This window comes from Pongo pygmaeus, chromosome 4 (assembly GCF_028885625.2).
Source record: "Pongo pygmaeus isolate AG05252 chromosome 4, NHGRI_mPonPyg2-v2.0_pri, whole genome shotgun sequence".
Classification (NCBI taxonomy): Eukaryota; Metazoa; Chordata; class Mammalia; order Primates; family Hominidae; genus Pongo; species Pongo pygmaeus.
In genome coordinates this window covers 145,667,473-145,684,499 of record NC_072377.2, presented here as the reverse complement: position 1 = coordinate 145,684,499, position 17,027 = coordinate 145,667,473, and the positions used below count along the sequence as shown (strand labels likewise).

The following is a 17,027-nucleotide window of genomic DNA, read 5'->3' as shown; positions in this document are numbered from 1 at the left end:
AGCCAGCAGCGCCACCTTGCGTTTTGTGGATGTTATTCCCGTTATCAAGACTAGAACAAAAAGATGGCGGATTGAAGGAATTCTGCAACAAGAATGATTTGTCCCCGGTACCTTTGCTGTTTCATTCCATCTTTATCCTCAAATGGTCACAGTAATGCTAGTAAGTAATAGCTGATGTCGTTTTCCCCTGTGATAATCTGGATTCGTAGAAGAATTAATTTATAGTCTTCTTAAATCTAGGGGCATGAAACTAAACTCTGACTCCCTACCGAAATGCTAAGAAAACCTCCTATTATAAAAATGGATAGTAAAAATATATATGAGAAAACGAAGCCTCCTCCTTGAAGTCAACAAATATTGGTTGGGGACATTTTATTTATTTGTAAATTATTTAACAATAATAATGTGAATATGGCAGAGTAATTGACCTTTTTCCAATTTCTTGTGAATTAAACAATTATTCCACTTTCCAGGTCTTAACTCTTTACCCGTGATATTTCTTGGAACACTTTCTGCCTCTCCTAAACCCAACCTTCATCCTTCACCTGATTTAAGTATTACATAGAAATTATTGTTCATCTATCATTTCAGTGACTAGAATTTCCAATATCCAATGAATACTCTTAAAATTAGTAGTAGCAAGTTGGTCAATCTTGCATTTGTGGAAGTGCTTCTAGCATTTCATCTTCAACTATGATGGTTGATCTCAATTTGGGGTAAATATTCCTTTTTTGAATCAAGAAAGTTTTCTTTTTATTCTTTCATATTTTGAAGTGATTTTTGATAGCTGTTGAAATAATACATTTATTCTTTAGTTTCTAAATTACTGAGTTATTGATATAAATGACATTTAACCATAATGTGTTATTGTTTTAGTGCACAGATAGATATGATGTGTCAACATGGTTTTAGGATTTTTCTAGTTAATGTTGTTTTCCTAGTGCATGTTTGCCTTTTATGGCTTTGGTATTAAACTATTATACTGGCATCATAGAATGTGTTAAGGAGCTTTTTATCTATTTTATACAATAGTTTTAATAATTATATTATTATATGTTTCTACATGCTTAATTCCAGCTTGCCTTTTAAATTGGTTGGGTTTGGTGACTTCACTTGCAGTAGATCAGTGACTACCATTTACATTTTACCTTTGGTTATTAATCTGTTCAGGTTTTGTATTTTTAAGTAACTTGCATTTTATTTTGAAAATCATTTTATCTAGTTTGCAAATTTCTTGGCATTGTTTTCATTGCGTTATTTACCTTTAATTGTATCCCTATTTTTATTAGTGATGTTTAGCATTTTAACTCCTTTTTATTCTTGGTGAGACTTGCAAGAGCTCTACTTTACTGATATTTTGAAATGCATTTTTTTCAAAATAATATATGACCTTGGTCCAAAATTAAATAGCACTAAGAGGCTTGTTCTGCCCTTTTCCTCCTCACTTTTCTTAGTTCCCCTCCTAAGAGGTAGCCATTTTAAAACTCTTTCAGTTATCTCTTCGGTCACTAATCTGTTTTCTGATATATTTTGGTTAATTAATTTTAGAAATTATCAGTTGACTGTTTATTATGTTAGATTACATTTTAGGTATTTTAGATTTTCTTTTACTTACCATATATTGGGAAGATTATTGTGTATTAATTATATTTTCTTTTTCAATTTTTTCGTGAAGTTAATAATTGTCTTGCCTTTTCATTTACTTGATTTTTTTTATCCCTATCACTTATTCATCCCACAGATACAATTGCCTGTCAGTACAATTTTCCCCATAGTCATTTCCATTCCTCCTGAGACTTCAATTTTTCTTTAAATTGGGTAGTTGCTTTCTATGCCTACCGCACAGCTATCATTCTGGATTTTTTTCTTTGCTGTCATTCTTGGAATTCTTTGCCTTTTATTCTGGATGTGTTTGCTATTTCTGGGATTTTATAACTTGGGCCCTTTTTCAGTTTACTCTATGGCATTACTAGATCACATCCTCCAATAGGTTCGTATGATTGAAAAGATGATACAATGTTAAGAGGATTGCTAATGATATCCTTCAAAATCTCTGTCTCTTGAGTCAAACAGCTCCTTACTGCACTAGTTGTTCATTATGCTCAGTTGTCATCCTGGGATCATCCTTCAACATCACCTGGAGATTCATTTCACTTCTGTCCTGTTTTGGATCTTCTAGTTTCTGTTTCTTCTGTCTTCTCCTGTCTTGAATTAGGTTCTCATTTTGATAGATACCTTCCAGTAGTTTTCAGAGAAGGGTGTTTCAGAGTTAAATGTTTTTGTGATCTTAAATGTACTAAGATGTCTTTATTCTACCCTCAAACTTGATTAGTAGTTTGACTAAGTATAGAGTTTTAGGTTGAAAATAATTTTTCTTCTGAATTTTTGTTTTGTCAATGAGCTTTCCAAACCAATCTGTTTGCAAAGAAGTCTAAAGCTAATCTTATTTCTTATCTTTTATATGTGACCTATATTTTTATTTTTTGTTATAGTGTTTTGTCATTGTCCCAAGCACTTTAAAATTAAACAATTGTATGTTTTTGTTTGGGGTTATTTTCCATTCATTGCACTGCACAGTATAATTGATGAGACATTTCATCTAGGAAACTAATTTCCTCCTGCTCTTAGAAATCTCCTTAAATTATTTCATTAATAATCCAACTCCCATTCCATTTTTAGAATTTCTGTAATTCAGAGGTTAGACCTCTGGTATGGTTCTCTAATTTCTTTATTTTTTTCTCTCCTACTTGCCATTTTAAAATATTTTTGCAGTATTTTCTAGAACATTTTCTGAACTTTATCTTCAAGCCCTTATATTGAAATTTTTATTTCTTTATTAGGTTAGTATTTTCCTAGACCTGTCTCTTCTATTTAAAGAGCTCTCTGTTGGGCTTATTTCTTAGATGCAATAACTTCTTTTTTCATCTGATGATATTAATAATCGCTTTTCCCCCTAAGTTTTCTTCTTGCTGCAGACTTTCCATTTTCTCCAAGTTACCTTTTTACTCTTTGCTTTTCTTTAACTTCTGTATGCCCTTTCAGAAACTTTCTTCATGTGTTTGTTCTTAATTTAGTTTGGGAGACTACAGAGCTGAGTGATGGCTCTGAGTAGTTTGATAATGCTTGTCCACCTTGATTTTTCATTCTAAAGTGAACTGGGAGCACTGATGGGTGGGGAAATCTCAGTGTCAGTGTGATTAGGTCTTTCCAGTTGGACTGGCCAGATTACCATACTCTTTAAAATCCCCTATCCAAAAGGAAAAGTTATAGATTGAAAAAGGTGAAGGATTAAGTGGGTGAAGAGGAGTACAGTTTTGCATCAGGATAGGCTAAATTATGCTTCAATACCAAACAACTTCCCCAACTCTCAACAGCTTAACACAATGAAAGTTGATTTCTTCCATCCTGGCTAACACAGTGAAACCCCGTCTCTACTAAAAATACAAAAAACTAGCCGGGTGTGGTGGCGGGCGCCTGTAGTCCCAGCTACTCGGGAGGCTGAGGCCGGAGAATGGCGTGAACCGGGGAGGTGGAGCTTGCAGTGAGCCGAGATCGCGCCACTGCACTCCAGCCTGGACGGAGCGAGACTCCGTCTCAAAAAAAAAAAAAAAAAAAAAAAAAAAAGTTGATTTCTTTCTTATACTATATATCCTATATGGTTCAGCCTGGGGCCCTCCTCACAGCAGTCAGTCAAGGATCTAAACTTGTGGAGATTCCATCTTCACATATACTTCCGTGATCACTGTAGTGGGAAAAGAAAATGTGTTAAACCGTGCCTCCAAAAACTTCAGCCCAGAATGAATATAGTCACTTCTCACATTTTATTAGCCAAAGGAAATTACATGGCTACACATAATTTTAAACAGAAATAGAATTGAAATTCTACCATATGTCCAAGAAGGGGAGAACCAAAATATTTGTAATTGGTTCAAATGACTATCACAGCATTTTAACAATCAACCAGAATTCAATATTTAGATGGTTACTTACTTTTGCTACCCATATTACCCATGCCCTCCATTTTGTTGGCAGAACCTCTCATATAACAACCCTCCTTTTTGCACTCATCAGAAAATAAAACTCCAGACTTATGTTAGGGTCAAGGGGGTAGGTAGGTTACTCAGTGACTGGAATGGGGAAATGTGATCTAACTGCTAGAGATTTAACTGCTTTACAGGGATCTTTAACACAATCCTTCTTATTTGGCATGAGGAACTAGGATTGACATTTCAGATGCCTCTATATGTCCCACCATCTAAACAGAATTTATTCTAGTCCCACAGTCTGAACAGGATCGATTCTCAGCTCTTCCCACTTCACAACTGGTAGTTGATTTGTCAGGTCTACTAAATCATTCATCTGTTTTCCAGCTTCTAAGAGTTTTCCCTGTTGTCTTCTACATTATTCTCTTCATCCTTATTAAGTTTATGTTTCTTAAAATATCTGTTCATGTTTTCTTAGTGCATTTTTAGAGGGAGCCAAATGAAAGGTGCATGTCTCGTACATCAATTATATATAGAACCTAAAATATCCTTGGCTTTTTCAAAGAAATCACTTTTTGTTTAATTGGTCAAATATTATGTGGTTTTATTCTATTTAATCAATTTATGCTTTCATATTTTCAATTCATTCCTTTTATTTTCCTTATTTTTAAAAATTCTTGTTTTGATTCTTGAGTCATTTACTTTGTCCCTTTTTTCTCAATAAACCTTGATTTCTAAAATATGCATGTAAGTCTTACATTTTTCTCTATTTACCCTTATACTCTTACCTTAAATATCACTTTATTAAAGAAACTTCTTATATCAGCTAGAATTATATTCTATATAACTTATAGATCTATGTTCTATATCAGTTTAGCTTGAAGTTACAGACAAAGCCATAATAACAGTGACTTAAACAAAATATAGAAGAAGGCTAGTGGCTGAAGATGCACTCCATGATATCTGGGACCCAGTCTCATTCCATCATTGATTTGCTATCTTCAGGACATGGCCTTTACTTCATTGTCCAATGTAGCTGCCTAATAAGCAGTCATTACATCCGCATTCATGCCAACAAAAAGAGGAAGGAAAGGGTGTGCTTTCATTTTTTTAAAAAGATTATTTCCATAAGGTACTCCATGGCACTTGTGCTTTTATCTCACAGTCTACAATTTAGTTACAAGATGACACGTGGCTGCAAGAGAGGTTGAAGAATATAATCTATAGCTCACATACGTACATAAGCAGTTAAAATCAGATGTATAAACAAGGGGAGAATGTATATTTGGGTTAAAGTAGCCATCTATATCATACCCACTTAGACCTGACCTATTGCCCCAACTGCCCACTAGGAATAGATAGGGTCAAAAAAGTTATCCAGTTCAGAGCAGTTATTAAAGGAACATAGGACTGTCTCTCTCCATATTGGCAGTGTGGCTTGTAGCCAAAAGAATTATTGTTCCACTGAAAGCTAAGCCCAGGAAGCAATAGAGAAATTAATTCAAGTGCTAGGACAAGGCCTTTTGAACAATGTTTCCCCAGTGTGCTATTGGAATATGCCATCCATTCCTACTTCATTTTATAAATTTTTTAAAAATTCAGGGTCTAGAAAGCTTAAAACTCCATTTTCCAGACTTCTTAGAATTATTTTTCTGGATGTAAATTAGGTTTTACCAAGGAGATTCCTTCACGTGAGCCTTAGAATACAGGCAAAGGTTGTCTTCCACTGTTCACCAATAAGGTCAGAAAGATATGAATGCTTGCAGCCAAGTCAGCATTCCTCTGTCTAGCCGTCACCTTCTTAGGGAACTGGAGACCACTGTGGCATCCGGACACTCTGTGCCAGTGTGCAGCCGTCAGTTTTGGAGGTGGGAGAGGGCACTGTGGGAGCAACAGTTTTGGTAGTAGTAGTAGCATCAGCTTTCTGATTCCTGTGCTGCAGCTGTGGTCATATGCCTTCAAAACCATTTCAGTGCTGACTCTCTCACTTCTGCTTGTCCAGTTCTTCCAGTGATTTTATATAAGCATCTAAGTCCTTGTAGCTGATATCTTTTTTGGTTTTGGTTAGAGACACACAGAGTGGTTGTTGGTTTTTTGTCCTGAACTCTGAATAATTCATCCAAACTCAAAATTTTATTCCTTCACTCAAATTATAAGTAATAGGAGCCTCTCGATTAGAGTTTGTAAAAGAAAATAAACGTAAAACATAAAATCATCAAGGCTTTAAGGCACTAGTCCCTTAATCTAACACAACTTAGTTTAAGAATAGGGGAGAATAAAAAATTTCAGATGTACTCCTGAGAGACTAAGGATAGAAGTGTTTGATAAATTTGATGTATATCTTTTTTAAAAAGCAGAACATGGTCTGAAGGTGAATAAAAATCTTTCATCCTCCCTTCATGTGTAACAGAATAAGTCAAAATTAGTTTTAAAAATGTATTATTTGTAAAGAAATAAGAAAGGGCTCAACATCACATTATAAATTTTAAAAAATGAAAGCTGGGTCACATATTTTAAATGGCATATTGTTAGGTGAACAAAGCAAGTATCAAATACTGTAAATAATAAATGGGCATTTTATAAAAAAGAAATAAGATATTTTGTTATCATGTTTAGGCTTACTAAGCCAGATAAAATAACAGACTGAAATTTATTTATTACTTTATTCAATACTCATTCACCTATATTTATTTCAATATAGCCACGTGCTGCATAACGACGTTTCATCAACCATGGATGGCATATACAATGGTGGTCCTGTAAGATCACAATGGAGCTGAAAAATTTTTGTTGCCTAGTGATGCCATACCTATAGTAATGTCATAGTGCAATGCATTATCTGTTCTATGTTTAGATACACAAACACTAACCATTGTGTTATAATTGTCTACGGTAGTCAGTATAGTAACATGATATACAGGTTTGCAGTCTAGGAACAATAGGCTATACTGGGCATCCTAGGTGTGTATAGTAGGCTGCGTTATCTGGATTTGTGTAAGTACACTCTATGATGTTGGAGCAATAATGAAATTGCCTAATGACACAGCTTTCAGAATGTATTTCTGCTATTAAGCAACGAATGGCTGTGTATATATTTGTCTAAACCCATAAGATAAAGAGCCCTCTTTGTGAAGAGAGTACTGTCTAGTGGAGAGGGGAGATTATTGATTTGTCTGAGCAGAGTACTCAGTTGATGAAACATTGGATTCAATGGATTCAAAGGAAACATAGCCTAATTAATATACAATTGAAATGGAAAAACTGAATCTTCAGGTTGAATAAACATTAGACAGAGCTTGTCATTTCTGAAAATGATAGTATCGATAATTCATATGACCCTCCTAAGGAAAACAAAATATAATGGACAAAACTTAAGAAAAAACTTCAAAATTAATGAAGAGCCAAAAACATAGTGGAAAATGGCAGAAAAAGTCCAATTTTTATGGAAGCCTGTAAGAGAGGGGTAAACAGAGTGTCAGAACAACAAAACTTCTTATGCTCTCAGGGCATTTAAAAATATTTGTACTCAGGCTTTGATCTGAAGCTATGTGGGATTAAAGAAATATAAATCAAGGTTCAGGTGTAACCACAGTTGCAGCATATTATAGAAAGATCCTCTTCATATTAAGGGACCCCTCAGGGATACATCCATAATGTAAACACAGTGTAAACACCAGCAAATCTAAACCTGCCCTCAGCCTCCAACTCCAGGGAATTATATAGAAGTCTCCCTGATGTTAAGCAGAGAAGAAGAAAAAGAAAAAAAAACATGCCTAGGAAGTTGTATCTACATATTGGGTGTGTGAGTGTGTGTGTGTGTGTGTGTGTGTGTATTGAGATGGGGTCTTACCCTACTGCCTAGGTGGGTATAGAACTCCTGAGCGCAAGTGATCTTCCCACCTCAACCTCCTGAGTAGCTGGGACTACAGGCCCACACCACTGCACACGGCCCTCTTTTGTATTTGTATTTTGAATATACATAGGTTGAGATGCAAGGAACCTCAAGCCATTTAATTAATTTGTGATAGTCCACTATTGATAGTGTTTCCAATATCCTGGCTGAAACAAATGAAAATCCATTTTGAGAGATGGAACATGTGCAACCTAGGCTTTGTAGATACCCCACAAATAAATTTTCAAGGGCAATCAACCATGCACATCCTACAAAGAAACAAAGACATCATGAATGGGAAGGAGCAGAAACAAAATAGAGTAGGCATAGGCCCACACAAACTTCAGATATTAGAACTATAAGGCAGATTTTAAAACAAAATATACTTACCATATATAAATAAATAAATGATATACTTGAAAATATCTGCATGAACAGATTGAAAAGGCACGCTGAGTTCCAGGGAAAAGTAATGTGTAATTACCATAATCAAGACATAATCTGATAAAGATAATGAATTTCAAGGATGGAAAACAAGTTACCTACAGGTGAAGCAAACAGGCTTCAGAAGTTCCCTGAGCAACATTTAATACCAAAACAGAATGGAAATGTCTACAAGATTCTGAGGGAAATAAATTATGGCTCAATTATTTTACACATAGCCAAGCTGTTGCTCAAGTACAAAGACAACAATGCAGCAAACAGGAAAGAATTCATTAAACCTTGTGCTAGTACTGATGAATTCTTATTGAAAAAAATACTACTTAAGGATAAAAATCAAGTGACTTATAGATGACTGTAGAAACTATGATAGAAGAACTAATGTTGTATTTAATGTCAACAAATCTTTGACGAAAAGAAAGTCCATTGAAAAATTTTATACCCAGCTAAATTGTATTTCTTAAGCACGTGAAAAAATACAGCACCTATGAACTCTTATCTAAAGACTGACATCTGATGAAATCAAGCAAATTGAGATAAAACAGCATAAATGATTCAGATACAGGAAGACTAGCACAATATGACTGACAGTAAGGACTGTATTTTACTCTAGTTTGAGCACACTAGTTTTTCTCAATTTTCTTCTCAAACTTTATGTAAATGATAGAGGGCAAGAGTTTAAAATAAACAAAGCTATAAAGACAAAAATAATGGGAGAAGAATAAACCGCAGGGGAGAGAAGTCATAAAAATTTTGGAAGATGCAAAGCACACAGACAATTGGTAATTGACAGTTTTCTTTTTTTTTTTTTTCCTTTTTGCTCTCAAATGAAAAGGAGGAAAATTAATAAGAAAATCAAATCTAGCCAAAGTAATAATCCAGACTGAGGACCCAGGGAGAGGCTAAAAACAACATTGGCTGAAGATCTATATAAGGAGTACTTATATCTGAGAATTCCTTTCCTAGTCAGTGAAGCAAGGCACTTTCCCTTTTCTCATCATGGCAGAAAATCGGAGGTGTAATATCCATAGTGGTTTAATAGGAAGGGCTCTGGACTGAAGGACATGAGCACAACTTAGGGCAGGACTGAGATCTTAGTGAGAAAGTGGGTTAAAAAAAATTAAGACACTTTCTCTCAAACCAAGGAGCTTACAAAGTGCTAGGTGTCAAGTTTATAATAACTTCCATCCTACTCATCCTTATTGAATTTCTCTCTGAAGGACAATGTGAGCCCAAGAGAGAAGACTTACAGATATTGACGTTTTGTCTCCAAATAAAATGTCTCCTGTTTCATTACCCTAAGGTGAGGTCCACCACTCAACTAGTCCCACCCAAACATACAATGTTTATCAGCTTTTAAGTGCCTTATTTTATAAAAGGAAAAAATACACTGGGCACAGTGGCTCACGCCTGTAATCCCAGCACTTTGGAAGGCTGAGACGGGTGGATCACCTGAGGTCAGGAGTTTGAGACCAGTCTGGCCAACATGCTGAAATCCCATCTCTACTAAAAATACAAAAAAAAATCAGCCAGATGTGGTGGCAGGCGCCTGTAACCCCAGCAACTCGGGAGGCTGAGGCAGGAGAATCACTTGAACCCAAGAGGCAGAGGTTGCAGTGAGCTGAGATTGCACCATTGCACTCCAGTTTGGGCGACAGAGTGAGACTCTGTCTCAAAAAAAAGAAAACGATACATAATTGGGCGTCATCAAAATTTTTAAAAATCTTTTTTACTTCAGAGGACACTACCAATAAAGTGAAAACACAACTCACAGAATGGCGGAAAGTATTTGTAAATCAAGTATCTGATAAGAGTCTAGTATCCAGAATATATAAAGAACTACTAACATTCAACAATTAAAATATTGAAAAATTAGATTAGATAACTGGCAAAGAATTTGAGTATACATTTCTTTAAAGAAGATACTCAAATGAACAATAAGCATATGAAAAGAAATATAACATGATTAGTCATTTGGGAAATGCAATTCAAACCATAATAGGATACTACTTCACACCTTCTAAGATGGCTATAATAACAAAAAATAAGTGTTGGTGAGGATGTAGACAAATTGGAACCCTCATACACTGTTGAGAGGAACGTAAAATGGTATAGTCACTTTGGAAAACAGTTTGACAATTCCTCAAAAAGTTATATAGAGTCAGTATGTGACCCAGTAATTCCATTCCTAGGTATATACACCCAAGCGAAATGGAAACATGTTCACACAAAAACTCATACATGAATGTTCCTAGCAGCATTATTCATAATAGCAAATAGTGGAAACAAACCCAAATGCCCACCAATTGATGAACAAACAAAATATGGTACATTCATACAATGGGATATTATTTAGCCATAGAAAAGAATGAAGTGCTGATGCATGCTGTAACATGAGTGAACCTTGAAAACATTATGTTAAGTGTAAGAAGCCAGACATATTCTATGATTCAATTTACATGAAATGTTTAGAACAGGCAAATCCAAAGAAACATAAAGTTGATTAGTGGTTTCCAGGGGCTGGAAGGAGGAGGGCATGGGGAGTGACTGCTTATGGGTACCAGGTTTCTTTTTTGTGCTGATGAAAATGTGAAAAATGTTCTGGAATTAGATAGTGGTAATAATTGTACAGCCCTTGGAATATACTAAAACCCACCAAACTCAATTTTTAAAAAAGTGAATATTATGGTATGTGAATTATATCTCACCAAAGAATTTTAAAACTGCAAGGCTACTATAGAAAGAAATATGCAGAGACCAAGAAAAAGATTTTGAAAGTAAAACTATGATAGCAAAAGCTTAAAATTTAGCCATAGAGGAAATTTACTGGAATCCAGGAAAATAAAGACAGAAGATAGAACAAGGATAAGAAAAATTAAATATCAAACCAGGTTAGTATACAACTAACAGAAATTGCAGAATAAAAACTCAAAAACCATTTAGTAGGGGAAATAATTTTTTAATTAAAAAAAAACCCTAACAATCCTGTTCTAGTCTGAAGAACATGTCTCAAGATTGGCAAGTCTCATTGAGTAACTAGTGCAATAAATGACCAAAATTCTTACACTATGACACAATGACGAAATTCTAGAACACTGGAGGTACATACAAGAACCTCAATTTATCTAGATTAGGGTTTCTCAGCCTCAGCACTGTTGGCAGCTGTGACCATCAAAAATGTTTCCAGACATTGCCAAAAGTTTGATAATTGCCAGACATTTACCAAAGGTGGCAAAATTGCCATTGGTTGAGAATCAGGGATCTAGAAGGAAAACAAAGTTTCTCAGAAAAGAATGGGTAATATCTCAACTTTGGTGATTAGAAGACAACAGAGAAATGTCTTCAAAATACTAGCAGCAAATAATTCCTAACCTATAATTCCACACCCAACAAAATCTTCAAATAGACATTTGAGTTTCTGACATCTGAAATTTTTATATTCAAGCGATCAAAAGATTTATTACCAAATATTCTTCTGACAGTTAAGGGAGAAAACCAAGCAAGAGGAAGATGTAAAATCCAGAAGAGGAAATCAAATGGAAGAGGAAGATAAATTCCCAAGTTAGTAGAAAAGCAAACTGCAGCTGTGCAGTAGGTCTAGAGAGCAAACAATGTACAATGGAACAAGACTCTGAATAACTCCAGGATGGCTCCAGGAGAAAAGAATGGAATCAATAAATTTCTTTATGAGTTTAACCTAAGTTAGGAGCTTCAGGCTTTACAAAATTTGTGGATAATTTTAAAAGATGTACATAGAAAAGCAGTTGAAAAAGAAGGCAATTATGACCTTAAAGGTAAAAAAAGAGGCTTTTTGTTTTTACTCTTAAGGCTTAGGTGTAAGTAACATTTTTATGGTGACAATTATATAAACATTATCTAAACAGAATTTTGATATTGCTAGGTAGAGGAAATGTGCTAGTTGTGTGTGTGTGTGTCTGTGTGTGTACCCCTTAAAAACTGGATATCTAAAACTGGGATTTGAGAAAAAGCACTTTATAAGCATATGTGATTTTAAAAATAGGGAAGTAAATATGGGAAAACACATAAGAGCATCAAAATTGGTTACCCTGGGCAGTCAAACTTGAATAAAATTGGAAAAAAGTAGCATTATATGATTTTTAAATTAAAATTTAAAAAATATGAAATGCTGGCCAGGTGTGGTGGCTCACACCTGTAATCCCAGCACTTTGGGAGGCCGAGGCAGGTGGATCGCCTGAGGTCAGGAGTTAGAGACCAGCCTGACCAACATGGTGAAACCCCATCTCTACTAAAAATACAACATTAGCCAGGCATGGTGGCGCACGCCTGTCATCCCAGGTACTTGGGAGGCTTAGGCAGGAGAATCGCTTGAACCCGGGAGGTGGAGGCTGCAATGAGCCGAGATCACGCCACTGCACTCCAGCCTGGGCAACAAGAGTGAAACTCCGTTTAAAAAAAATATGAAATGCATAAACAATTATGGCAAGTATGCTTTCAAAATACATTGTAAATGTTATAAATATTGATAAGGTAATATATATTTAATACAAAAAGGATAAGTAAGGTTAAGAAAGAAGAGAAAGTGTATAAAATGTTTATTTGCTTATTTTTAAGCAGTTAAGTAATGCTAATGTCTTCATATGCATCTAATCTTGCTTTTTAACCTTTATAGGGACTACTTATCAAAGCTTAAGCAAGTTCTATAGTTTCACACTTCGTTTTATTGTATTCAATCTGATCATTTTTATCAGAAGCTATCAATTTATTATAGATCCATTTTATAAAATTATTTTCATCTATTACTTTATTCTTATATACATTCATTGAAATATTTTAGAATAATGTTGACTTAATGAAATTAGTTCTGATGGTGGAGTAATGATGTTAATTTGCTTTCTTTTTTGTACTTACTGTATGTTTGAATCATATGATTATATTTTATTTTAATTAATTAATTTATTTTTGAGATGGAGTCTCTCTCTGTCACCCAGGCTGGACTGCAGTGGCATGATCTCAGCTCACTGCAACCTCCGCCTCCGAGGCACAAGGGATTCTCCTGCCTCAGCCTCCCGAGTAACTAGGATTACAGGCACTTGCCACCACGCCCAGCTAATTTTTGTATTTTTAGTAGAGATGGGGTTTCATCATGTTGGCCAGGCTGGTCTCGAACTCCTGACCTCAGGTGATCCGCCCACCTTGGCATCCCAAAATGCTAGGATTACCGGTGTGAACCACTGCTATATATTATTTTAAAAGAAGGAGAATCATTATTTACATACCAAGGCCATTTATTATTTTTTTAAAAAGCAATCACAAGTCAACCAACCTTTTTCTATTATTCTTTCATGTAACAGGAGTTGAATCCTTTAGAATAACAGCCGATGGTCTATAAATATCAATTTTGAAAGAAGAAATTCAGGAGAGAAAACATCACCTAGGTAAAATATTGGTTCATTTGAGGGAAGAGTAGTGTTTTTGAAACAACACAACAGAAATGCAACAATTTACAAGATTACTAAAATTTTTGCATAAATGAAAATTATTTTTTAAACTAAAAGCTGTGATTTACAATAGACTTAGAGTCATGCTGATGATAACCAGAAAGTTTGAAACACTATTTTCTTAATCATAACATATCAATGAACAAGTTCAAATACTGGGAACCTGAAAACACCTGTGAGTTCCAAAATCTGACCAAACAAAAACAACAACCATAGGAAACACCATTTCTCTGCTATCGTGTGCACATGCTATAACTAACATAGCTGACAACCACCACAACAAAAATCAAAGGGAATGGAAAATAGTCTAGCAGGTTGAAATAGCTATAAATACGACAGCCATTACTAATGTGTGAATATGTGACTCTACGTGAATGAGAGAATTGGGAACTTACAGATGAATAGTGAATTCTATGATTTACCACGACCTGTTGTCAGATTCCTAATTGAACCCAAAATGATTCCTGGAGTTGGAGTTTGCCTCGCTGTCCCCACCAGTCCCTTCACCCAAGAAGTTGGGAAGTATCGGTTTAAGAAACTTGAGCTGGCTCTCAGAGCTTTCTGCCAGGTAAACTTCATACTGATAATTCTGGGACAGGGTCCTGGTGCCACTCACGTCCACCAGATGCCCTGGAAAGGGGACCTCGGGCACCGAGAAGCGACCCACAGAGGCCGCCCTGCTCCTTCTGCACAGCCGCACCGCCACGAACAGGAGCACCGAGAAGAGGAAGAGCGAAGACACCGAAGCCAACGCCACCACCAGGTAGACGGTGAGCGAGTCGGCCTGGGCCTGGGCTGGGGCCGCCTCAGGGAGAGGCAGGTAGGGCTGGGAGAAGCCGTCCACCAGGAGCACGTGCAGCGTAGCGGTGGCCGAGCGCGGAGGCTCGCCATTGTCCTTGACCAGCACCACCAGCCTGTGCTTGGCCGCATCGCGCTCGCTCAGCAGCCTGGCGGTGCGCACCTCGCCATTGTGCGCCCACACGCCGAACAGCCCGGGCTCCGTGGCCTTGAGCAGCTGGTACGACAGCCAGGCGTTCTGGCCCGAGTCGCCGTCCACCGCCACCACCTTGGTCACCAGGTAGCCCGGCTCGGCCGCCCGGGGCACCAGCTCGGTGCAGGGCGCGGAGCCGTTCTGCAGCGGGTACAGCACGAAGGGCGAGTTGTCGTTGGCGTCCAGCACCAGCACGCGCACCAGCGCCTCGCTGCTCAGCGCCGGGGAGCCGCGGTCTGAGGCCCCCACGCGGAACTCGAACGCCTGCAGGGCCTCGTAGTCCAGCGACCTGAGGGCGAACAGGTGGCCGTTGTCTGCGTTGATGGAGACCAGGGAGGCGAGGGGCAGATGCGGGTCCTGGGGCGGCAGCAACGAGTAGGTGACCTGGGCATTGGTGCCTGAGTCTCTGTCTGTGGCGCTGACGCTGCCGATGTGCAGGGCGGGGCTGTTGTTCTCGCGGACGAACAGGGTGTAGGAGGTTTGGGTGAAGGCGGGGGCGTTGTCATTGACGTCGGAGACCCGCACGGTTATGTTGTACTCGGTTTTCAGCCTGGGTGTCCCCAAGTCTGTGACAGTAATGGTGATGTTGTACTCGGCCCTGCTCTCTCTGTCTAGCGCTCCTTCTGTTAACAAAGTGTAGAAATTTTCTAAGGTAGGTTTTAGAAGGAAAGGGAGATGGTCTTGGATGGAACACATCATTTTTCCATTGTTCCCGGAGTCCGGATCCGAAATTCCGAAAACAGCGACCGCTGTTTCTGGGGAGTTTTCTAGGATATCACTGATGAGTAAGGACATAGTAAGTTCCGGTGCGTTGTCGTTAATATCCATCACTTCTATGGCTACGGTGCATTTTCCTGAAAGACCCCCACCGTCTGAGGCCTCAACTTCCATGTGATAAGATTGAATTTCCTCAAAATCCAACGCCTTTTTTAATCTAATTTCTCCCGTGATTGAGTTTATTTCAAAGGACTGAATGATTTGATTTGAATATTGAAAAAATGAGTAGGAGAGCTCCCCGTGGGTCCCAGCATCTAAATCCCTGGCAGAGACGGTGATGACAAGGGAACCTGTAGGGGTGTTCTCTGGGACCTGCACCTCGTAGCGCCGCTGAGCAAATTCAGGGACGTTGTCATTGATATCTACAATCACTATGAGAACCTGGGAAGTCCCAATTCTGGGCGGTGACCCACCATCCAGCGCTGTGAGGGTTAACCTGAGCTGGGGCTGCTCCTCGCGGTCCAGCGCTTGATCCAGCACGAGCTCTGGGTATTTCTTGCCGTCGCTGTGATTGCGAGTGAAAAGGTGGAAATAGGAGTTGGTGCTAATTGAGTAGTTCTGAACTGTGTTGCTACCTACGTCCAAATCTTGAGCTATTTTCAAAGGAAATGAAGTCCCTGGATGGCTGCCTTCAGAGATTTTCAGGAGGATTTCATTTTCCAAGAATTCTGGGGCATGGTCATTTACATCTTGGAGCTGTAGCTCACCTCGAATAAACTGCACCGGATTTTTCAGTAACATCTGGAAATGCAGTATACATGGATCTATGTCACCGCACAACTCTTCCCGGTCCAATTTTTCTTTTAGGAGCAAATTCCCACTCTTCCGTTCTAGCTGCAAATACTGTTTGTTCCCTTTGGAAAGAATCCGGGCGCCCCTCGCGGCCAGTTCCCCTACACCCAGCCCCAGATCTTTTGCTAAGTTGGCCACAAAAGAGCCGCTGTCCCTCTCTTCTAGAACTGAATACTTAATCGTAGCGCTGCCCGCCTCCCACAGTAGTAGTAAGAAAATAATGGCGGTCACTTGCCTTTTCTCTGGTGCTTTGGGGAGCGGCGTCTCCATCATTCCTCAGGGTCCAAAAGATGCAGTATTTAATCACAAAGTAATTGCTTTACAGCCAACTCAGCTATCTTGATTTAAATATCTTGAGTTAGTTCTTTTTAACATTGACCGACATGGGATGGCTGCCTCTCTGAAACCTTCTATCCCCAGTAGTAAAAAAGTGTTTCCTTTTCGAGCTGCCAGAAAACCCGCACAGCTTTTAAGGAGACTCTGATGCTGCAGTTTTTCACTCTTAGCCTGCAGCGCCACCAAGCGTTCTGCTTTACAACTTCAGATAATTTTCATTTCAAAGCACACTGTATACTGTAATAGCTAAAACATATAGCAGGCCTTTTAGGTCATGGCCTGTTATATACTCCCTTTTCCCCCGGCTATTATGAGGCCTTGTTCAGGTAGCTAAG

General features: G+C 38.0%; 1 protein-coding gene across 1 annotated transcript; it reads right to left on the bottom strand.

Annotated features, from left to right (window-relative positions):
* Positions 1 to 13,565: 13,565 nt before the first annotated feature.
* Positions 13,566 to 16,814, bottom strand: LOC129037306 (protocadherin beta-17). Its single transcript, XM_054489293.2, has one exon. The coding sequence runs from the start codon at positions 16,627 to 16,629 to the stop codon at positions 14,239 to 14,241; it is 2,391 nt and encodes a 796-aa protein (XP_054345268.1). The 5' UTR covers positions 16,630 to 16,814; the 3' UTR covers positions 13,566 to 14,238.
* Positions 16,815 to 17,027: the final 213 nt, after the last annotated feature.